Source organism: Salmo salar, chromosome ssa10 (assembly GCF_905237065.1).
Source record: "Salmo salar chromosome ssa10, Ssal_v3.1, whole genome shotgun sequence".
Taxonomy (NCBI): Eukaryota; Metazoa; Chordata; class Actinopteri; order Salmoniformes; family Salmonidae; genus Salmo; species Salmo salar.
Genome location: NC_059451.1, coordinates 106,716,585 through 106,740,757, shown reverse-complemented (window position 1 = coordinate 106,740,757; position 24,173 = coordinate 106,716,585). Strand labels below are relative to the sequence as shown.

Sequence of the window (24,173 nt, the reverse complement as noted above, 5' to 3'; positions counted from 1 at the left end):
TATGGACTCATCAACAACACAACTTCTGGCCAGTCTATCATTAGATTACAAATATAACATTCATGAAAAGCAAGGGAGCTTTATGAACACACTTTATCACAAATACCGGTATGTAAAATAGGCCACCAATCAAATATTGATCAATCCACGTGAGCGGAAGTGTGTGACATCATCACCAAAACACTGTATGCGCTGGCAGAAGACTATTTATCGGTGCATGTGACACGCTTACAAATAGCAAGAAAACGGCAGGGAGGAGTGAAACACATAAGGGTCTGTTGAAGCAGTAGGCTACAGACTTTATCTAGTGGAATTATTTTCTCCATAGTTCCGCGTTGTTCATCTCACTTTAGGAAGCAATATGGTCGAGCAGTCGGATCGCGCTCCACTGCTCGACTGGGAGGAGATTCCACCAAACGAACTGACCCAGGCGGTTCCCGCACCAGCAAAAGAAAATGGATCGGAATCAAATCCGCCAGACGGCCGCTCTCTGGGCAGTACCGCGCTCGCCATCGGGTGGAGCACTAGCTCTGGGGGTCCAGCAAGTGTAACAACTATTCCCAGCGTGAACAGGAGCCCTCACCTTGACCACCCTGGCCCGTGGGGTGTTCCCAGTCCCATCCATGCCGACTCTAGAATATCTCTGAAAGAACGACTGGGATGGGAGGAAAAGGACCAAATAGTGGCAGTGTTTGTGGTAACCTTTGACACAAGATCAGGTGAGCAAGCGCAATACAGTATGGAGAGAGTGCCATTTACTTTACTGGGCACAGTGGGGGACTGACTCATTCCATGGAAGTGCGCACACACTGAAAGATGACGTTGCAAGAAATGCCTACTGTTCTTTACTTCCCGCTAGCTTTGCTTATCTACGCTATTCAAATATGACCCAATATGTAGAGACCCAAATCATTTGTGGTAAGCATTTGTTGAGCAGTGAAAGCACAGTTTGTCAAATGATCATTTTCTTCTGCCATCACAAGGTTCAATAAACTCTCTTTAAATGTAGATAATGTGAATAATTGAGTAATGCAGTAACCTACTGTTACATTAATTTGATAATTCAACCCCCCCCCCCTTGTACAGCTTGGAAAATATTCTGGATTTCTCAGTGGTTATTATAGCAAGCATCTCTTGACCTGGGGCAGTTTGTGTGTTCCTCTGTTGTTACACCAGTGTCACTAAGAAGGGAAAGCTTTCTGAGAGTCCTGGGAAACCAGTGTTACTACTTACCCTCCTCAACTTCCCTTTTATGGTACGCTGAGTTTTATAGTAAGATAGAATGTGGAAGGAAACAACTGGGGACATGGTGGATGAATTTCATTCTCTCACAGTGAAGTGAACAGTATGGAAAATCAAGTGTATGTGTTTGTGTGTGTCAATGGCAGGTAACATGGTGGAATGGTGCTTACCCCAAGACGTGAATCTTGACGGAGTGGAATTCAAGTCAATGGCGAGCGGATCACACAGAATCGCCAACGACTTCATGTAAGACTATTCCCCCAACTGAATGCACAGTGTTATTGGCAGAGGACCATCAGAACCCTATCAATAATCTGTACGATGTTGTATACATTCACTACATTCGTCCATGTCTTTTTAATTTTTGCAGATATTTCCGTAAAGGCTGCTACTTTGGGCTGGCTTGTTTTGCTAACATGCCTGTTGAAAGTGAATTGGAGAGAGGGGCGCGGATGAAATCTGTGGGTATTCTGTCTCCCTCTTACACCCTCCTATATCGCTACATGCACTTCCTGGAGAACCAGGTTAGGTAAGTACTTGTCTGTCTGTCTGTTAGGCTTGGGCAATACCCCGGTATACCGTATGAACTAAGGATGCACGATATATCGGTGAACATATCGGAATCGGACAATATTAGCTAAAAATGCCAATATCGGCATTGGCCCGATTTCTAGTTTAACGCCGATGTGCAAAACCGATGTCAAAGCTGACGCCCATACCTATATAACGTAGGTACATGACGTAATGACGCCACATCAAATTTTGCGCTACACGTGCAACAGGCATTCCTAACCTAGTCCACAATGTCTGCTGTGTGGATCGAGCAGTCAACAAGTCAAGCAGTCATTTGAAAGAGTAAGAACATTTCAGCGAGACAACTCAAAGGTGAAATCCATTAACGGCAAGATAATGGAATTCATTGCCCTTGACAATCAAACGTTTTCTGTCGTAGGTGATGTTGGCCATTGCCGACTGGTCGAGCACCGGTACACACTACCAAGTGAGCTATTTTTCAGATATTGCCCTACCGGAGTTACACAGTAATAGCATCACTGCTATTAGCTTCATGACTGACATTTGGACCAGCAATATCAGCCCCAGGAGCGTGCTGAGTCTGACAGCACAGTGGGTCGTCAAGGATTTCTTACTGAGGAAAGTCGTATTGCATGCTCATGAATATGCTGGTTGTCATACCGCTGCTGCCATTTAAATGGCTTTTGAGAACATGTTTGAAACTTGGAAACATGAACATGCTAGCTCCATTCAAACAACTGTCTTGATAAATAAGCTCATCAACTGCGCCTGCAGCAGATGTGATACCCTCTGTCATGGCATTGAAATGCCTGCTCAACAAAACTGCCGCACAGACTGTGAACAAGCGATTCGGTGGCATTCTCTACTGTGTCGCCGCCAGGCTCGATGCTATGTAGAAGGACCGCTACTTCGATGCAGACAAGAAACAGGTTTTACGTAAAATGTTACATACACAGCTGGACAAGATGGAAACAGACACAGTGCGCACCGAGGAAGAGAGGCCACGGACAGAGAGCTGAAACTTCACTGCTTGATATGTATGATGAAATCCTGGTTGAGAATGGAACGACTGAACAAATGAACGAAACAGCACAGCAAGTAAGTGAAAGAAATAGGTTTTGATTATGTTTTACTGGTAATGGGGATATACGTAAATGCCAACCAAATAACTTTTGTGTGTGGGTTTTTAACCTTTATTTAACTAGCAAGTCAGTTAAGAACAAATTCTTATTTATAATGACGGCCTAAACCGGACGACGCCGGGACAATTGTGCGCCGCCCTATGGGACACCCAATCACGGCCGGATGTGATACAGCCTGGATTTGAACCAGGGACTGTAGTGACGCCTCTTGCACTGAGATGCAGTGCCTTAGACCTCTGCATCCGTGTGTGTGTTAACTATTTAACTACTAGAATGCTTAAAAGGCCGCTAAAATGTTAAATATCGGTTATCGGTATTGACCAAACATGTCTTATCGGTGCATCACTAGTATAAACGGTTTATTTTGAAATATCGACAGTATGATTTTGAATACCGTAAAAAATATATATATTTAACGGTAGCTATGCCACTGCTTCTACCTATATAAGTTAAGTACAACTATAAAAAAATCTAAGATGCCAAATAAATGATATCCAGCTCAGGGCTCCAACTGTGTATTTGGTTTGCTAACTTGCTAGCATCGGCCCCATGTCAAGATCAAGCTTCTTGGTTACAGAAGAGCCATTCAATCCCCTCCTGGATCAAGATCCGTGTTGCCTAAATTGTTTTGTGCGTAAATAAATAAATAAATAATAATCATTAAATATATATATTTTAGAAATGGTGCCCCTTCTGTGCATATTCGGTAATACTGTATACCTTGGTATGGTACAGAAACGTTACGATGGTATGAATATCTGGATACCACTCAACCCTACTGTCTGGTCTGTTTGTCGCTCGCTCTCACTGTCTGTGTCACTGTTTGTCCATCCTCTCTCTTTGTCACTCTCTTTCTTATTCATCCTGTTTCACATTCCTCCCCTTATTTCCTTCCTCTTGTCCTTCGTCTGTATTTTCAGTCTCCTCATCTATTAAACATAAGCCCTGAGTCCGTGCAACCACCGTCACTAGAAGCCATTTATATCATATGAAGTCTTTGAATGTAATCATTGAAATGGAAGAAACCTGGACAGTTTCCCTCAGTAAATCTTGTCTTTATGCTTGAATCTTCAAACAGAGCCTTATCTCTTATCTCATTAACTATGCATAAAGAAGTGACACATCCAGCTCATGGTAGAGATGTATGCTTGGGGGGTTAATCTTGACTTCATACAGTACAGGTACTTATGTGGATCCATTGGAAGTACTACGCCACTTCCAGTTCCCAGGGAGGGATTATCCCAGTTTTAATCCAATCAAACCATGCTGTGATGAGTCTTCGATAACAGTCTCTTTCTTACCAGTGTTATCACTGAGATGCCAACTGCAGTCAGCATATAGAAAGTGTATAGTGTCTCTCCATGCAGACACCAGCTCCAGTGCCCTGGCTCATATTCTCCTCTGGAGGCCTTCTATGAGGATAAGAAAGCTGTGCTGCCCCCAGCAGGGAACGGCCTTGTCACTGCATGTCCAACCAGTGCCTGGGTCCCAGCCATCAACCGCTGCATGCACCCAGAGATGAAGGTGAGCACCTACGGCCACCTGCACCAGTCACTGATGTTACTGTGTGGCTGTTGTTTGTGTTAGTTGTGGATAATTGGCAATTAAATGTTTTGGTTTAAGTGCGTTTGTTCATTTTGAGATATGTGATAACTTCAAATAAAACTTTATTTGTCACATGCGCCGAATACAAGTGTAGACCTTACCGTGAAATGCTTATTTACTAGCCATTAACCAACAGTGCAGTTCAAGAAGAGTTAAGAAAATATTTAAGAAATGGTAGCACAATAAAATAACAATAACGAGGCTATATGCAGGGAGTACCTGTACCGAGTCAGTGTGCGGGGGTACAGGTTAGTTGAGGTAATTTGTACATGTAGGTAGGGATGAAGTGACTATGCATAGATAATTAACAGCGAGTAGCAGCAGTGTACAAAACCAATGTGGGGGGGTGTCAATGTAAATAGTCCGGTGGCCATTTGATTAATTGTTTAGCAGTCTTATGGCTTGGGGGTAGAAGCTGTTAACTTCTCTAGGGCCGGCGGGACGAAATCGTCCCACCTACGTAACAGCCAGTGGAATCCTGTGGCGCGTTATTCAAATACCTTAGAAATGCTATTACTTCAATTTCTCAAACATATGACTATTTTACACCATTTTAAAGACAAGACTCTCGTTAATCTAACCACACTGTCCGATTTCAAAAAGGCTTTACAACGAAAGCAAAACATTAGATTATGTCAGCAGAGTACCCAGCCAGAAATAATCAGACACCCATTTTTCAAGCTAGCATATAATGTCACAAAAACACAGAAGACAGCTAAATGCAGCACTAACCTATGATCTTCATCAGATGACACACCTAGGACATTATGTTATACAATACATGCATGTTTTGTTCAATCAAGTTCATATTTATATCAAAAACCAGCTTTTTACATTAGCATGTGACGTTCAGAACTAGCATACCCCCCGCAAACTTCCGGTGAAATTACTAAATTACTCACGATAAACGTTCACAAAAAGCATAACAATTATTTTAAGAATTATAGATACAGAACTCCTCTATGCACTCGATATGTCCGATTTTAAAATAGCTTTTCGGTGAAAGCACATTTTGCAATATTCTCAGTAGATAGCCCGGCATCACAGGGCTAGCTATTTAGACACCCAGCAAGTTTAGCACTCACCAAAGTCAGATTTACTATAAGAAAAATGTTATTACCTTTGGTGTTCTTCGTCAGAATGCACTCCCAGGACTTCTACTTCAATAACAAATGTTGGTTTGGTCCCAAATAATCCATCGTTATATCCAAATAGCGGCGTTTTGTTGGTGCGTTCAAGACACTATCCGAAAGGGTAAAGAAGGGTGACGAGCATGGCGCATTTCGTGACAAAAAAATTCTAAATATTCCATTACCGTACTTCGAAGCATGTCAACCGCTGTTTAAAATCAATTTTTATGCCATTTTTCTCGTAAAAAAACGATAATATTCCGACCGGGAATCTGCATTTAGGTAAACAGACGAAAGAAAATAAAGCATGGGGTCGACTCGGGCACGCGCCTAAGCCCATAGTACTCTGATCGGCCACTGCCAAAAGCGATAATGTGTTTCAGCCAGAGGCTGCCTCGATATCATTCAGCTTTTTCCCGGGCTCTGAGAGCCTATGGGAGCCGTAGGAAGTGTCACGTTATAGCAAAGATCCTCAGTCTTCAATAAAAAGAGCCAAGATGAACAACAACTTGTCAGACAGGCCACTTCCCATATAGAATCCTCTCAGGTTTTTGCCTGCCATATGAGTTCTGTTATACTCAGACACCATTCAAACAGTTTTAGAAACTTTAGGGTGTTTTCTATCCAAAGCCAATAATTATATGCATATTCTAGTTACTGGGCAGGAGTAGTAACCAGATTAAATCGGGTACGTTTTTTTATCCGGCCATGTCAATACTGCCCCCTATCCCCAACAGGTTAAGGAGCCTTTTGGTCCTAGACTTGGCACTCCGGTACCGCTTGCCGTGCGGTAGCAGAGAAAACAGTCTAACTTGGGTGACTGGAGTCTCTGACAATTATATGGGCTTTCCTCTGACATTGCCTATTATATAGGTCCTGGATGGCAGGAAGCTTGGCCCCAGTGATGTACTGGGCCGTACGCACTACCCTCTGTAGCGCCTTATGGTCAGATGCCGAGCAGTTGCCATACCAGGCGGTGATGCTACCGGTCAAGATGCTCTCCATGGTGCAGCTGTAGAATTTTGGGATGAACTGGGGACCCATGCCAAATCTTTTCAGTCTCCTGAGGGGGAAAAGGTTTTGTCGTGCCCTCTTCACGACTGTCTTGGTGTGTTTGGACCATGATAGTTCGTTGGTGATGTGGACACCAAGGAACTTAACTCTCGACCCGCTCCACTACAGCCCTGTCGATGCTAATGCGGGGCTGTTTGGCCCGCCTTTTCCTGTAGTCCACCATCAGCTCCTTTGTCTTGCTCACATTGAGGGAGAGGTTGTTGTCCTGGCACCACACTTCCAGTTCTCTGACCTCCTCCCTATAGGCTGTCTCATCATTGTCGGTGATCAGGCCTACCACTGTTGTGTCATCAGCAAACTTAATGATGGTGTTGGAGTTGTTTGGCCACGCAGTCGTGGGTGAACAGGGAGTACAGGAGGGGACTAAGTACACACCCCTGAGGGGCCCCATTGTTGAGGATCACTTGGGGGAGGCCCGTCAGGAAGTCCAGGATCCAGTTGCAGAGGGAGGGGTTTAGTCCCAGGGTCCTTAGCTTAGTGATGAGCTTCGTGGTCACTATGGTCTTGAACGCTGAACTGTAGTCAATGAATAGCATTCTCACATAGGTGTTCCTTTTGTCCAGGTGGGAAAGGGCAGTGTGGAGTGCGATTGAGATTGCATCAGCTGTGGATCTGTTGGGGCGGTATGTGAATTGGAGTGGGTCTAGGGTATAAGGGCGGATGCTGTTGATGTGAGCCATGACCAACCTTTCAAAGCACTTCATGGCTACTGACGTGAGTGCTACTGGGCAGTAATAATTTAGGCAGGTTACCTTCGCTTCCTTGGGCACAGGGACTAGGGTGGTCTGCTTGAAACATGTTGGTGTTTCAGGGACAGGTTAAAATTGTCAGTGAAGACACTTGCCAGTTGGTCCACACATGCTTTGAGTACACGTCCTGGTAATCCGTCTGATGAAGCCAATGACTGAGGTCGTATACTCCTCAATGCCATTGGATGAATCCCGGAACATATTCCAGTCTGTGCTAGCAAAACGGTCCTGTTGCGTAGCATCCGGGTCATCTGACCACTTCCATATTGAGCGAGTCACTGGTACTTCCTGCTTTAGTTTTTGCTTATAAGCAGGAATCAGGAGGATAGAATTATGGTCAGATTTGCCAAAAGGAGTGCAGGGGGAGAGCTTTGTATTCATCTCTGTGTGTGGATTAAAGGTGGTCTAGAGGTTATTTTTCCCTCTGGTTGCACATGTGACAAGCTGCTAAAACTTTGGTTATTTCTGATTTAAGTTTTCCTGCATTTAAGTCCTCGGCCACTAGGAGCGCCGCTTCTGGATGAGCATTTTCTTGTTTGCTTATGGCCTTATAGAGTTGGTTGAGTGCGTCTTAATGCCAGCATCGGTCTGTGGTGGTAAATAGACGGCTACGAATGATATAGATAGTGTGGTCTACAGCTTATCATAAGGTACTCTACCTCAGGCGAGCAATACCTCGAGACTTCTTTAAATTGAGACAGTATTAGCACCAGCAGTTATTGACAAATAGACACAGACCCCCACCCCTCGTCTTACCAGACGTAGCTTCTGGTAAGACGAGGTGCTGTGTGTCCATGTAACTCAGACTCCTGATGTCAAGGGGAGATTTTGGGCAATAGTTTGTTTTTCGTCCATGCTGAGCAAGCTTATCCAGACTCAAAAAGCATTACCGTATCAGACAGCCTGACAGTCTGTACTCTCTCTGTCCCCTCCAGATCACCCACCCAGCCGGCTGCATGTCCCAGTTCATCCACTTCTTTGGGGAGCAGATCATGGTGCTGTGGAAGTTTGCCCTGCTCCGAAAACGAATCCTTATCTTCTCCCCACCACCTGTGGGTGTCGTGTGCTACAGGGGTGAGAGGGAGCAGCTGACACACACACACACACCCACACACAGTCACCTTTACAAACCCCCACATATTTGTTTTTCAGATTTTATTACAGAATTCTGTCACTGAGTACTCTGTCTTTGTAGTGGTTTTTCATGTTGCTCTGTACTCCCCACAGTGTACTGCTGTTGCTCTCTGGCCAACATCTCTATACCTGGGATAGGTGTGTCTGTGCCTGAGTTCCGCCCCTTCTTCTACATCAATGTGGCAGACATCGCTGCCCTGGCAACAGAGATGTCATACGTGGCTTGTGAGTGTTGACTTGGGGCTTTTGAATCCACAGTTAATACACTGAACAAAAATATAAACGCAACATGTAAAGTGTTGGTCCCGTGTTTCATGAGCTGAAATAAAATATCCCATAAATTATCCATACGCACAAAAAGTGTATTTCTCTCAAATTGTGTGCACAAATATGGTTACATCTCTGTTACTGAGCATTTCTCCTTTGCCAAGATAATCCATCCACCTGACAGATGTGGCATATCAAGAAACTGATTTAAATAGCATGATCGTTAAACTGGTGCACCTTGTGCAGGCGACAATAAAAGGTCACTCTGAAATGTGCAATTTTATCACACAACACAATGCCACAGATCTCTCAAGTTTTGAGGGAGCGTGCAATTGGCATGCTGACTGCAGGAATGTCCACCAGAGCTGTTGCCAGATGTCATTTCTCTACAATAAGCCACCTCCAATGCCGTTTTAGAGAATTTGGCAGTATATGGCGTTGTGTGGGCAAGCGGTTTGCTGATGCGAACAGAGTGCCCCATGCTGGGGTTATGGTATGGGCAGGCATAAGCTATGGACAACGAACACAATTGCATTTTATCGATGGCAATTTGAATACCTAGAGATACCATAACGAGATCCTGAGACCCATTGTCATGCCATTAATTTGCCGCCATCACCTTATGTTTCATTATGATAATGCACAGCCCCATGTTGCAAGGATCTGTACACAATTCCTGGAAGCTGAAAATGTCCCAGTTTTCCATGGCCTGCATATTCACCAGACATGTCACCCATTGAGCATGTTTGGTATGCTCTGGATCAACGTGTATGACAGCGTGTTCCAGTTCACGCCAATGTCCAGCAACTTCGCACAGTTATTGAAGAGGAGTGGGTCAACATTCCACAAGCCACAATCAACAGCCTGATCAACTCTATACAAAGGACATGTGTCGTGCTACATGATGCAAATGGTGGTCACACTAGATACTGACTGGTTTTCTGTTCCATGTCCCTACTTTTTTTTTTTTTTAAAGGTACACTACATGACAAAAAGTATGTGGACACCTGCTCGTCGAACATCTCATTCCAAAATCATGGGCATTGATATGGAGTTGGTCCCCCCCATTGCTGCTATAACAGTCTCCACGTTGTGAAGGCTTTCTACTAGATGTTGGAACATTGTGATTCCATTCAGACACGAGCATTAGTGAGATTGGGCACTGATGTTGGGTGATTAGGCCTGGCTCGCAGTCGGTGTTCCAATTCATCCCAAAGGTGTTCGATTGGGTTGAGGTCAGGGCTCTGTGTAGGCTAGTCAAGTTCTTCCACACCGATCTCAACAATCCATTTCTGTATGGACCTCGCTTTGTGCACGGGGGCATTGTCATGGTGAAAAAGGAAAGGGCCTTCTCCACACTGTTGCCACAAAGTTGGAAACACAGAATCGTCTAGAATGTCATTGTATGCTGTAGCATTAAGATTCCCCTTCACTGGAACTAAGGGGCCTAGCCCAAACCATGAAAAACAGCCCCAGACCATTATTCCTCCTACCCTAAACTTTACAGTTGGCACTATGCATTGGGGCAGGTAGCATTCTCCTGGCATCCGCCAAATACACTTTCATCTGTCGGACTGCCAGATGGGGAAGCGTGATTCATCACTCCAGAGAACACATTTCCACTGCTCCAGAGTCCAATGGTGGCGAGCTTCACACCACTCCAGCCGTAGGCTTTTGTGCGGCTGCTCATGATGCTCCTGACTAACAGTTTCTGTGCTGACATTGCTTCCAGAGGCAGTTTGGAACTCCACATTGAAAGTCACTGAGCTCTTAAGGCCATTCTACTGCCAAGTTTTGTCTATGGAGATTGCATGGCTGTGTGCTCGATTTTATACACATGTCAGCAATGGGTGTGGCTGAAGTAGCCGAATCCACAAATTTGAACGGGTGTCCACATACTTTTGTATATATAGTTAGGGTAGGTTACTTCCTAAAAGCAATCTGTTAGTTACTAGTTACCTACCCAAAATTGTAATCGGTAACGTAACTTTTGGATTACCCAAACTCAGTAACGTAATTTGATTACTTTCAGTTACTTTTAGATTACTTTCCCCTTAAGATGCTTTAGAAGAAGACAAAAATGTATGTTACCAATTAAATAACATCTATTGCAGGATAAATTAATGTTAAAGTTTACATAGCTGACCGTATATGGATGTAAAATTTTACTTTATGGGTTGGTTATGTAGGCTTCTTCTAACCCATCGCTTTCTAGTACATATAATAATACGATAAAATTATATCTTTACATTAAAAACCAAAGTGTATCAGAATTCCAATAAATGATATACCCCTTGATCTTCAAGAATAGGACTTGGAAATATGGAAGAATAGATTAGCCAAATTGTTTTACCTGAGCATGACCCCAAAACGAAGGACTTATTAGCCAGCCCTACTCTGTTTGTGATTTTGTTGTCATGGAGGACTGAGTGGGCTCATTGATTCGAGTTGAAAAATAAATGCTGCGCTCATTGAATGGCATCCTTTGAGCACTACTGAAAAGTGCTATTTACATGTTAAAGGCAAATCCACAAATAAAACGGTCGCTCCGCCTCTGTTTTGGTAAAAAGCTAAGGGATGGGACTGGAGAAATGTAACCACTCTCAGATAAATAGACAGAGCTATGGATGCAAGGACTGATCTCAACATTTTTGTTTTAACCATGTTATGAGGCTTTACAGTGTTTTACATTTACAATGTTTACAGACGTTGGAAAAAAACAAGCTTATATTTTGGGTTCCATGGAGTGTGACAGTTGAACTAAGCTCATGAGGCATTTATAAGTTATATTTTTCAAGAATCAATGGATATATATATTAGACACACACACACACACACACACACACAAGTCCAAAAATGGATGTAGCAACTACAGATTTCCTCTTAAGTCTATCAAAAGTGTGCGAGTTTGAGCACGTGTCCATTACGCCTATGTTTTTTTTTTGGTTTTTTTATCAGTATGAATTAGACTGAGCAATAAATGCCTTACTTTTAAAACATAGGCTGGGATCCGCACTATGCAGCTGTTGCAAGAGCGCATTTTTCACTGGCTTTCCACCTGTTTCAAAAACAATGAATGATAGGCAGCTTAAACGTCTTGAATTCAGCCATTATTGGGTTCAAATACACATTTAGATTTGTGAACAGCTGTCCAAGACAACCAAAAACCATAAGGCAGAAATAGCTAAATGAGAGAGCAGCAGTGTGATTCACATCAATGCGCTTTGTAGATATCAATAATAAGTGATATCCGTATAGCTGTAAACTAGACCAATACTGTCATCCTTATCTCCAAGCGTTTAATCAAGTTGGATAATCTTTGGATGCCGACAGCAGTCGCACCATTGGAAGACATAGCTTGGACTGTTGCCTACAAAAGCCTATTCCTGCTCTTTTCCCGTGATCCATCAAACACATTTGGTGTGTCATCATAGTGGTCTCTGACTTGTGGTCAGACGCTCAGGTGCAACCAATTTATACTTGTGCCTTTTTTTAATACTTATTTGGATGTCATTGAGAACAGAAGTGTCTAACATTTATTTTTCTTCTCGAACATCCTTTCTGAATTTAAAAGTAATCCTCGAAGTAATCGTCTAGTTTTTCAAAAGTATCTGTAATCTGATTACAATATTTTTGCTGGTAACGGATTACAGTTACCGGTTTTGTATTCCCTTACATGTAGCAGATTACATGTAATCCGTTACTCCCCATCTGTGACCAACAGATGCATATCTGTATTCCTAGTCATGTGAAATCCATAGATTAGGGCCTAATGAATTTGTATGAACTGTAACTCAGTAAAATCTTTGAAATTATTGCATGTTGCGTTTATATTTCGGTTCACTATGCTAAGATTGATAAAGGGGTGTGTGTGTGTGTGTGTGTGTGTGTGTGTTTAGGTACCACAGAGAAGATCTTTGAGGAGAAGAAGGAGCTGTATGATGTATATGTTGACAACCAGAATGTGAAGACACACAGAGATAGCCTCCAGCCACTACTCCGGCTGAATGGGGTGGACCGGGAAAAGTATAGGAAACTCAGCGAACAGAGGTACACAGAAACTGATAAATGGTGGAAGCCATTTTGAAGAGATGATGCTGATGATAATGTTATTGTCTTTTCAGGCAACTGCTACTTTACACTCAGGAGGTGGATGGAGACTGCACATCAAATGAGGAGGACCTCTTTATCCTGTGAGTTTGTTTACACAACAGTATCTTTTGGTTGGGCTGTCTGGAGTGTTTATCAAACTTTCTTACAGAATGTTCTCTGTTCTCTCCACTAGGTTTTTCATGGAGCAGAATAACCGTATCTTCCAGACTCTATCGGAGGTGGCGGCAAGTGCAGACCCCACCCTGACGGCAGAGCACGTGAGGGCCATGGGGCTGGACCCTCAGGCAGACCGCACTTTCTTGGTGGACCTGCTGGAGCTCTATGGCATTGATGCCATGCTGGTCATCGATAACCCCTGCTGCCCCTGAGCCCTGTGTGGCCTGTGCTCCTCTCTCCTTGTCCCCTGAAGACACTGCCTCCTACTCTTCGTCCCCTGGCCTCCTGCCCAGTCAAATGCCTGCAGGTTTCTCTTGGTCTCTCGCCATGCTCCGGGATACAGCTGTCTTTGGCCAGTGTTAACTTAGAGACAGCTCACCTGGTCAATTGGGCCACGATAATAGACACTGCCTGGACTCTGCAGTTCTCTCGCTAAAGTCCGTTTCACATTCAACAACCACTTGTCTTGTTTGTTCACTTGGCATCTGTTCTCTTCTCACTTGGATTTCTGCTTGGATCACCAGCCCTAGTCACTGGAAGTGGAAGTTCCACGGAACCTTTGATCAATGTGCCTCGTTGTACTGCTCCCAATACTATGGAGCACTGCTGACTTTGACCAACAGCGCCATGTATCTACAGTAGCATCCTGTTTGGGGATGGATAATTGATTGTTCCTCTCACTTGGAACCTTAACTCCAAATTCAGCCATGGCACCAAGCCCTTTTTTCTTACGTCTTTACAGAAGATTCTACCTAACCATGTATAGTGTAATACTAAATATTCATGTGATTGTCAGGGCTTTTATTTTATGGATCTCAATCCTTCTGCTGAATAACTTTACCATGATGTTGTTTCCCAAACTTCTGCATCAGGTTTGCTAGAGCTGAGAGTAAAGCGTTTTCACTCGATTTTCCTCTTAAAAAAACTAATGATGCTGAAGTTGATCAACCTTTTATTTTTCAGAATGGAAAAAAAGGAGCAATGTCAATATTTGTGTGTTTGATAAAAGTAAATAATCAAGATTCACACATCAAGACTAATTCACATGAATCTACTTCACATAAACAAGAAGACCTCTTTTGGTTCAAATAGGAAGTGTTTTTCATGTCAGCTAACCATACACATTAAAAGGGAAAGATGAGTCATGCCAGATGTATTTATTTGATATAATGCCCTTATCCAAGGAGGTATTTATTATGGAGCTGAGGTTGAATATTTGTTAAATACTGTAACATTTCATTAGACTGCACATGTTTGTCTGACTTGGTCCAATGCTGAAACCCATACAGGCAGACTCCAGTCACTTATGTTTTTCTTGTTCCCTGGTCACATTGCACATGTGTATGGTGACTTTTGGATAATGTTTTGTGTAGTGTTTTATCAAGTTTCTACGTTTTAAAATTGTGAACCTGAAACTTAAATGATTGCGTTTCTATGACACTAACTTATCATGAATGCTGCACCACACCACAACCTCTGTACTCTTGTTTGATGACCACATGATTATGGGTCAACTTGTTTGTGTTCTGATTTAATGGCCCAATGTTGTCAGCAGAGAAACTATTACTAAAAGTGCAGTCAGTGATGTAACAGTCTGTCTGTCTGGGAGCCAGCAGGAAGCTCTCTGTGTTGTGTACTTGAAACTGTACTGCCGGTTTATCAATGAGATTTGTTTCAGATGAAATTAGATCCACGGCTGGTCTATGAGAGGGCAGATACAACTTCCTTTCTGTTGGAGCTTGTCAGCTGCAGGAAGGAGATCGTTGTGCCCCGTCACTGTAACAATGACTCCTTTGTATGCTTGAGATTCATAGAGGGAATTACTCCCCTCTCTGGGCAGACAGACAGACCCTGATATACGATACATTTTGATTTTTATCAAAATAAGATAACAAGGACAGGGGGACCTGATCACAGATCAGCACTCCTGTGAGACCCTTTTTGAAAACAGGCCCTGGAGATGAAGTTCTTTTGTTCAGTAGACCTGGGTGACTGATTTTAAATCAATATATGAAGCAGTCATCCGAAAGATGTGAGTTCAATGACGCATCAAATATTTTGGATGAAGACAGCGAACTGCTTTCATTGGGTTCGACTGGTCAGTAGATGTCGGCAGTAGTGGCACTGTTCATTGAGGTTTAGCTGGGGACAGTTCTGTCCTACAGTGTAGGTTATAAAGCCTAATTAGTGGGTAATCTTTGTGTTAAGTGCAGGCACTCAATTAAGACCACAGGCTTATTATACCTGTCAACAGGAAGAGGCATAGAGAATGTTTTAGATTTTAAACACTTCCAACTACTTTATCAACATGTCAATTGACACTACTGATATTGGTGTTTGGTAATATGATTAAATGTAGTTGTTCACACCCATGTTGACTTAGCCCCTTTCCCCTTCTGTTTGTTTTGACCTGTCCCACCCTGTTTTTTTCAGCACATCCTGGGCATGTGACTGTTTGTTTTACAGGTGTATCATGTAAATGTAGTAGAGAATGCACACGGCACAAAAATAAATGTATCAAATGCCTTCTTTGTGGAAATTGTTCAGACCTGTACCAGCATTGGCTCATTTGAATTTATTTGTACAGTATGTCACCCCACTGAATGTCAATAGAAAGCTTCATCTGTATTACTTCAGCACATATATGCTTCAAGTACTTTAACAACTCATATAGCTAACTGTTAATCTTTGATCACAGCAACTGTAATGTAAACCTATACTTAAAACATTGGTTAACTACACAGCTACATCCAGAACCTGTACTACTATAAAACATGGAAAGAGACTTTAGTGATGAATACACATTTAGTAACTTGATCGCATGAGCCACTCTTGTTTTCAAGCTGGTGACATTACACAGTACTGCCACTGTAAAACAATAAAACATTGGTTTTCTCTGATACTTGTTGGATTGTATTTGTGATCGTGTTGCCAAGGGAGAGTGATTCTCATACCAATGTATCATCTGATCATAGAGTACATGGAGGACAAAGTCTGCACTTTTCATCAGTATCAAAAAGTGACAGAACTGTGTGCATCATAACCAAATTATTGAATAAGATTCTTATTACACCAATAGTCCTGCCGGGCAGACTTCTATAAGCTAATTGGTTTGGCAATAGCAACCAAAATGCTTGGTCCTTGTTACTGCATCATATTGTCATCTTCCATAATTGTGAAAATATTTCAACTGAACATGTCAATGTACTGTAACAATGAGACCTCACTGTGGACTGGTCCACCCTGGTCCAGCTGTGTGGCTGTTTAAGGACATACTCCAGACATAAAGAAAAACACCCCCAGATACAGTAGAGGTAGAGTCCCAGTACAGCCACTGATGACCCCTTGCCTTGACCCTCCTCCCTCCCTATTTCTCTGTGTCCTGCATATTGTTGTCACTGCAGCACTTCCCTTACAGGACCTGTGTGAGGAGCTGCTCTCTGCGTTCAGCGCTGCAGAAGAAGCGAAGTTTCCGTGGCAACAGCCTCACCTCCACCGACATGGCCTCGTACTCCTCGTTGTCGATGTTGTAGAAGCCAGCACCTTCCTGTGGGAGAGGAAACGGGACAGGACAGTAGGGAGAGGTCATGGAGCAAAAAGAGTATTGCACATACTAAAATAAAACAATTTATACAACAATACATTTAATTTGTTTAAAGGTTATAATTATCAAAGACCGTAATACTCCTTGTCCAATGATTTATGTAAACCTTGGATTGCTGATGCAATGTTTTGGTCATTGAGAGGCTTTGAAGCCACCGGTCGGCCATATTGACACTTCACAGTAGGAATAAGAATGAATGGAATTCTACAGTATTTAAATTAAATGTTTCAAGGTATTTAAGTATTTTTTGTTGTAGTGGGGACAGAAATGATAGTTTAAGGAATTTTGTTTTATATAATTGTTCATTTTTATGTTTAGCTCACGATATAATGCATTCTTCTAAATTAAGGTGTCTGTAATAGAATACATGTGGCAAAAATTTATGCAGACATTAAGAAATGCATTTCTATAGCTTCCAAAATCTTTTCATAAGTGAAGGAGCGCCAAGATGGAGGCCCGGTGGCTCATTGGTCTTGTCTCTGAAGTTTATAGGCTTAAGACAGATGAGGGAGTATGTGACCTCGGGCAGATTGAGTCGACATGCACTAGCCTCCAGCTTCAGTGATTGTCTGGTGAATGAAGTTGAGTCCTCCGCTTTTTTCTCTCTGCAATGCAGAAAATGCAACAGCCTTGACACATGCTACATGAGTAAGTCATTTTTTTTACCCAGGTATTACACTAATAATGTGAGAAAGTACAGTACCAGTCCAAAGGTAGGACACCTACTCATTCAAGGGTTTCTTTATTTTAACTATTTTCTACATTGTAGAATAATAGTGAAGACATCAAACTATGGAATAACACATATGGAATCATGTAGTAACCAAAAAAGTTGCTAAACAAATCAAAATATATTTTATATGAGATTCTTCAAAGTAGCCACCCTTTGCCTTGATGACAGCTTCTCTCAACCAGCTTCATGAGGTAGTCACCTGGAATGCATTTCAATTAACAGGTGTGCCTTGTTAAAAGTTCATTTGTGGAATTTCTTTCCTTCTTAATGCGTTTGAGCCAATCAGTTGTGTTGGGGTGGTATACAGATGATAGCCCTATTTGGTAAAAGACCAAGTCCATATTATGACAAGAACAGCTCAAATATACAAAGAGCAAATTACAGTCAAGAAAATGTAAAGAACTTTGAACGTTTCTTTAAGTGCAGCCTTTTGATGAAACTGGCTCTCATGAGGACCGGCACAGGAAAGGAAGACCCAGAGTTACCTATGCTGCAGAGGATAAGTTCATTAGAGTTAACAGCCTCAGAAATTGCAGCCCAAATAAACGCTTCACAGAGTTCAAGTAACATACACATCTAAAATATCAACTGTTCAGAGGAGACTGCATGAATCAGGCCTTTATGGTCGAATTGCTGCAAAGAAACCACTACTAAAAGGACACCAATAAGAACAAGAGACTTGCTTGGGCCAAGAAACACGAGCAATGGACATTAGAGATTTTAAGTTCCAACCGCCGTGTCTTTGTGAGATGCAGAGTAGATGAATGGATGGTCTATGCATTTGTGGTTCCCACAGTGAAGCATAGAGGAGGTGTGATGGTGTCGGGGTGCTTTGCTGATGACACTGTCTGTGATTTATTTTGAATTCAAGGCACACTTAACCAGCATGGCTATCACAGCATTCTGCAGCGATACACCATCTCATCTGGTTTGGGCTTAGTGGAACTATCATTTGTTTTTCAACCGGAAAATGACCCAAAACACATCTCCAGGCTGTGTAAGGGCATTTGACCAAGGAGAGTGATGGAGTGCTGCATCTGATGACCTGGCCTCCACAATCACCTGACCTCAACCCAATTGAGATGGTTTGGGATGAGTTGGACCGCAGAGTGAAAGAAAAGCAGCCAACAAGTGCTCAGCATATGTGGGAACTCCTTCAAGACTGTTGGAAAAGCATTCCAGGTGAAGCTGGTTGAGAGAATGCCAAGCGTGTGCAAAGCAGTCATCAAGGCAAAGGGTGGCTATTTGAAGAATCTATATTTTGATTTGTTTAACACTTTTTTGGTTACTGCATGATTCCATATGTGTTATTTCATAGTTTTGATGTCTTCACTATTATTCTACAATGTAGAAAATAGTAAAAAAAATAGAAAAACCCTTGAACGAGTAGGTGTCCAAACTTTTGACTGGTACTGTAAATCTCCACAACTTACCCAACAGTGATAAAATCTCCCACAGTGAAGGAGTCCGGCTCCACACACACCAGCAGGGAGTCATCAATACGCTGAAGGACAAACAAGAGATCGGGCAGTTTTAACATCCTGTCACTTTTGTTGTAGTAGGTAAAGAAAATAATATATATATATATATATATATATATAAAAACATTTTTTTTTTTAAATGCGCTGACTGTCTGGACAGGGTTTTTATTCCGAGTTTGGATTGACAGCTCCAAAGTAGACAGCGTTCTCTCATCCCACCTCTCTGGCTCCTCCACTTTGGGAGGCTCTGCACAAACAGAAAACCAATGCCAATCATGCTTTGTTAAATAGAAGATACACAAGGACATTTAAAGGATGTAGTGTTATGTACAGACAGACAAACAAACACTAACACAAATATAGTGTTACCTGGAATAGGTGGGTACCAGTAATTTTTCAGTCTGCGGGCAATGCGGTACATTAGGTTGGGGCGCTGGGGCTTTTGTTCCGGCAGGTCAGGAGGGCGAAGGGTCGGGGCCATGTAGGACACAGAGGCCTCGTGAACCTGGGGCCATTCCTGGCAGATACAAGAAGACAGCATGGTACAAATGCATGGAGGAACAACGGCAGTCCATGGACTTTGAATGGAAACAGTCATGTTTCTCACCCGTAACGTACTGAACCAATGAGCTGCTTTTATCTTCAACGGGCCAAGGTACCAATATCTAAGATAGAAAGCACAGCAATATGAGAAATGTATTTTTAGAGAAGAAGCACAACTTGATATTATTATAATGTTATGCACGTAAAAGTATAATATGTGGGAAACGTGTTTACCATAAGCTCTGAAGTTTGACTAGTAATTGTGAGGTTCTTACTTTTTGATGGTGGAAGCCACATCTCTGAAGGCCCCCCACCGTAGACCAATCAGGGCAAACACTGGCTGTTCTTTCTCTCCCTGGATACATAAAACCAGAAACACAATACAATTTTCTATCTTGCTCTCAATGGAGTTATGGTTATTCAATGTCGATTTAAGGTAATATCAGTTTGTGTCATCTTGACCCCTCCCTGAATCCCAGATCCTTCTGGTCTCACCTTGATTTGCAGCACATCCAGAGGTACCGTTTCTCCTTGCAGGATAGACAATGTCGCTGATGTGATGCGTCTAAAAACAAGAAGCAATATGGATGACAAAAAGATTGGAGGATATTTTAGGACACTAACGACAAGATGATGGCATGGGTTTGTATCTGAATGAACAAGTGTGCGGTGTTTCAATGGGATACTTACTTCACCTGATTGTCACTGAGGATGTGCAGACTCTCACTCAGGGAATTGTGGGAGCCCAGTGGGATAAATCCTATGGGGGTTTTACTGAACGACTCCTGGGTTTGAGAAACACCCATAGGACTGGGTAGTTAGAGACAGCTTAGCTAAAACAGTATTACACAACACTTATAACATACAATTAGTAATACAAGGATTATACAACAGTCAATGCTACAAAACTTACGTGATCAGCCCTCCGCAGCAAGCCAGTTATAACCTCCTGCAGAGTGCCATCCCCTCCAGCCACAATCAGCATGTCTGTTTGCTCCATCAGCTCCATCAATTTCTTTGCTTGGCCCTCATAATCTGTCTGTAAGAGAGAAGACATGTACAGTATTACACTATGTAGAACTATAAACTATAAGGCCTTAGATGCCATGGGGGGGAAAAAATTGTAGGCCTACCTTTACTAGTGTTACCTCCATACCAGCCAGGTGTAATATAGGCGCAGCATTCTTCTCAAATAAGTTGTTGGCTTTCCTATGATCAGAGAGAAGAGCAAGAGTACAGCAAGACAAATTAGGCAAACACAAATTACAATATAAATGGGAAATGGCTGTGGTGCAATAAGCTGGACGTCATGATTATTCTCTTTGCTTAACTTTAGGGAATGTGACGATTATCTCCTACTTACCCCCTACAAGCTGCTGGGTTTAGGATGACTGTGGCTTTCTTCAGCTGCTCCTGGGGTGATATCTGCTGACGTCCAAATTCCTGCAATTGAGAATGGAGTATTTTGTATTAGAGAAGAAAACAGTAAATGCAAGTGCAGAATCCTTGAATGCAGAAACATATTGTACACAATAAGCCATGTCTCACCCTGGCCGCCAGACAAGCATCTCTTCGCAGCAGATTATCACTGTGAATAAATAAAAAGTGTATTGACAAAGAAAACAACTGATTAAAACACATCCTCCCAGTATTCAATGTTGTTGGATTTCAAATCACAATAACCGTTCTGTAAGACCTTGATGGCTGATGATTTCTTAATGGCTACCAATTCCTGTGTACGTGCTCAATGATATTAATGCTAGTGATGATCTGTACTTGATCTAACAACCATACCGGTAATTCTGAAGGAAACGTTACGCACCAGTGTTTACCGTACAGCCAGTGTCCACCGTATGATAGGGCACACGCAGCGACTGTGGACTTCTTCCAATGATTCCGCAGAGTTACAAACACTTTCACAACCCGAGCCATTATCGACACTATCAGAATATCCGTTTAAAAACGCTATGTATCATCTGTGTAAGCATCACAATTAATGTCCTTTCCCTGTCAGAACCATTTCGCATGTGACACATTGGTGCAGCTATCTTAATAGTCTTATGAAACAAACACTTTCAGTATTAGTTCCGGTTGAGTTTCATTAAACATGTTATGAAATAAGTTCTCCCGTAACATACCAACATAAACAAAAATAAGGGAAATTTACAAATTGAAAACGGTACACAACTTATAGAAATAAGTAATCGTCATTAGCTCAGTGCTTAGCTTACTGACGAAACACTACATTTCCCATACACTAGCTGAGGTCTAAACAAAAAGAAGACCTCGCCTGAAGATTAGTCCAAAAAAGATATATATTTTATTACTTTGCCACTGCATTTTTAAAATATCAATAGTCACATTATATACTGAATAGTATAATGGCTGGTGAACAGAAGAGATATGTAATCAAAGATTTTTTAAATGTTAGTTATTGTATTTTCACTCTGGCGCCAAGCCAGGGCCAATTCTCCAGAATCTGACGTCAACATGGTGGCGCAGATGGCGGTAAAATCGGATATGGGTTTCATTTCAAATAATAGAGCAGTGAGGTTGTTTATGGCTATTTACAACACAATCCATATTTGTTTACAAGAGCACTTTAATTCTATATAACACTGTGTCAATTTCAGACAGGAGGAGCGCTAGCTAATGTTATTCAATCGCTATAATAACACGCATGGGTACGTTTTTATTTTTATTTCACCTTTATTTAACCAGGTCGGCTAGTTGAGAACAAGTTCTCATTTACAACTGCGACCTGGCCAAGATAAAGCAAAGCAGTTCGACACATACAACAACACAGAGTTACACATGGAATAAACAAACATACAGTCAATAATACTGTAGAAAAAAAGAAAGTCTATATACAGTACAGTGTGTGCAAATGGCGTGAGGAGGTAAGGCAACAAATAGGCCATAGTAGCAAGTAATTACAATTTTGCAAATTAACACTAGTGTGCAAAAGAGCAGAAAAGTAAATAAAAACAATATGGGGATGAGGAAGGTAGATTCGATGGGCTATGTACAGCTGCAGCGATCGGTTAGCTGCTCTGGATAGCTGATGTTTAAAGTTAATGAGGGAAATATAAGTTTCCAGTTTCATTTTTAGGTATGTTTCAAATTCGGTGAAACATAGCTAAAGGTATTGATTAATATGCCGCAAACGTCCTACCAGTTCAATAATGCATTATTAGTTAAATGGTGCTGTTAGCTTCAAGAGGTCGTTCCCCAGTTAACGAATGTGTAAGTATCATGTGCTAACTAACGTTCGTTAGCGAAAGTTAGGAAAACAAAATGTTAGTTAGCTTGCTCGTAATCTCTACAATTTGCCAATATGATATGCTCAGAACACATTGTATGGGCTACACACATAACACTGACTGATTTACTTTACCCCTATCAGGAGCCAGTCAGTGGGGGCCGCAGAAGGAGCTATGGGATGCGTGTGGAGGAGGCAACCCGAGAGCGGCCACCTCCTAGACCTGCAGCTCAAGCAGTGTTGCCAACTCCTCAGTAAGGAAGGTGGGGGCCATCCTAAAAGTCGCTAGAAGTCGCTACATGAAGTCATCACCTAATTTGCACAATTGGCCATGTGCATGTAATTGTGATGGATGAAACACCCTAAATATGTTTACAACTACAAATGAACTTTCTTCTGTCATTCTTGTTTTTTTTTATGTCATAATTCCAACCCTCCTCCTTTATCTGGGCTTGGGACTGGCAAAAGTGACCCAAAAGAGACACTCTGGCAGAGTTACTTAGTTAATTATTCTTTTTTTTTAGTTGTTTTTTTTTAGTTTAGTTTTCTTAATTTGGTTTGGTTTTTAACCACTTAGGAGCCTACAACAAGTCACAGTAAAACATGAACATTTTTAACCATAACATTTTTTACATTTTTTTTGTATACAGTCTACATTAACAGTCAAAATGGACCAAAAAGAGACAATAGAAAAAACTGGCAATGGCAATGTGAGAAAATATGGCAACTAGTCTGGCCCTAATTCAGGTTCATTGTTTTTTTTTAAATGTTCAGCCAACAGCGGCTTTCCGCATGCGCGATTCATTTGCAGTCTGGACGCGGAGGGGTGAACATCTCCTGCTCTGACTGCAGCTGGGAGGGACTGCTGTGTGAGGACTGGGCCGCCTGTGAGTGCTTTGGGACGGGGGTGGGGCCCACGGCAGCACCCGCTGCTCGTTGAGAAGAATAAGAACGATGCGTGCTTTCATGTCAGAGTCTCCAATAACACCAGAAAAAGTCGCTAGATTTGTCGCTAGTCGCTTTTTTGAAAATGTGTCGCTAGGGGGGTTCTGAATACTCGCTAAATATAGCGACAAAGTCGCTAAGTTGGCAATACTGAGCTCAAGAAACACAAGCCCAATTTCCTCTCACTCTACAAGAACCCGGTGAGCTTCAAGTACCATTCAGAAGAGTTTTCATTCTTCTGCAAACCAGTTTGTTGATTTACTTGACGTTGTCTTTTTGTGTTTATTTTCATTTTTTTAACCTTTATTTAACCAGGTAGGCCAGTTGAGAACAAGTTCTCAATTACAACTGCATCATGGCCAAGATAAAGCAAAGCAGTGCGACAAAAACAGAGTTATACATGGGATAAACAAATGTACAGTCAATAACACAATAGAAACAGTCTATGTACAGAGTGTG

The 24,173-nt window shown here is 42.1% G+C and overlaps 2 protein-coding genes across 4 annotated transcripts; one reads left to right on the top strand and one right to left on the bottom strand.

The window, feature by feature from the left end:
- Nucleotides 1-159: 159 nt before the first annotated feature.
- On the top strand, nt 160-16,046 carry dennd11 (DENN domain containing 11). Its single transcript, XM_014125253.2, has 9 exons — nt 160-719; nt 1,389-1,488; nt 1,613-1,771; nt 4,286-4,442; nt 8,412-8,550; nt 8,704-8,835; nt 12,777-12,927; nt 13,002-13,070; nt 13,163-16,046. Exons 1-9 carry the CDS (start codon nt 362-364, stop codon nt 13,356-13,358), a joined length of 1,461 nt encoding a protein of 486 aa, XP_013980728.1. The 5' UTR covers nt 160-361; the 3' UTR covers nt 13,359-16,046.
- agk (acylglycerol kinase) lies at nt 15,707-22,997 on the bottom strand. Of its 3 annotated transcripts, none has more exons than XM_045688337.1 (14): nt 22,905-22,997; nt 21,056-21,095; nt 20,871-20,950; nt 20,641-20,716; nt 20,421-20,546; nt 20,198-20,292; nt 20,003-20,072; nt 19,783-19,862; nt 19,572-19,629; nt 19,334-19,481; nt 19,114-19,211; nt 18,917-18,987; nt 17,271-17,355; nt 15,707-16,693 (listed from the first exon to the last, which is right to left on the bottom strand). In XM_045688337.1, the coding sequence occupies exons 4-14, from the start codon at nt 20,659-20,661 to the stop codon at nt 16,559-16,561; spliced, it is 987 nt and encodes a 328-aa protein (XP_045544293.1). In that variant the 5' UTR covers nt 20,662-20,716; nt 20,871-20,950; nt 21,056-21,095; nt 22,905-22,997; the 3' UTR covers nt 15,707-16,558. The 3 variants fall into 3 exon arrangements, with proteins under 3 accessions (XP_045544293.1, XP_013980729.2, XP_045544292.1); XM_014125254.2 differs by lacking the exon at nt 22,905-22,997 and adding an exon at nt 21,330-21,742; XM_045688336.1 differs by lacking the exons at nt 15,707-16,693; nt 17,271-17,355; nt 22,905-22,997 and adding an exon at nt 21,330-21,743 and having other exon boundaries at nt 18,913-18,987.
- Between the last annotated feature and the right edge of the window lie 1,176 nt (nt 22,998-24,173).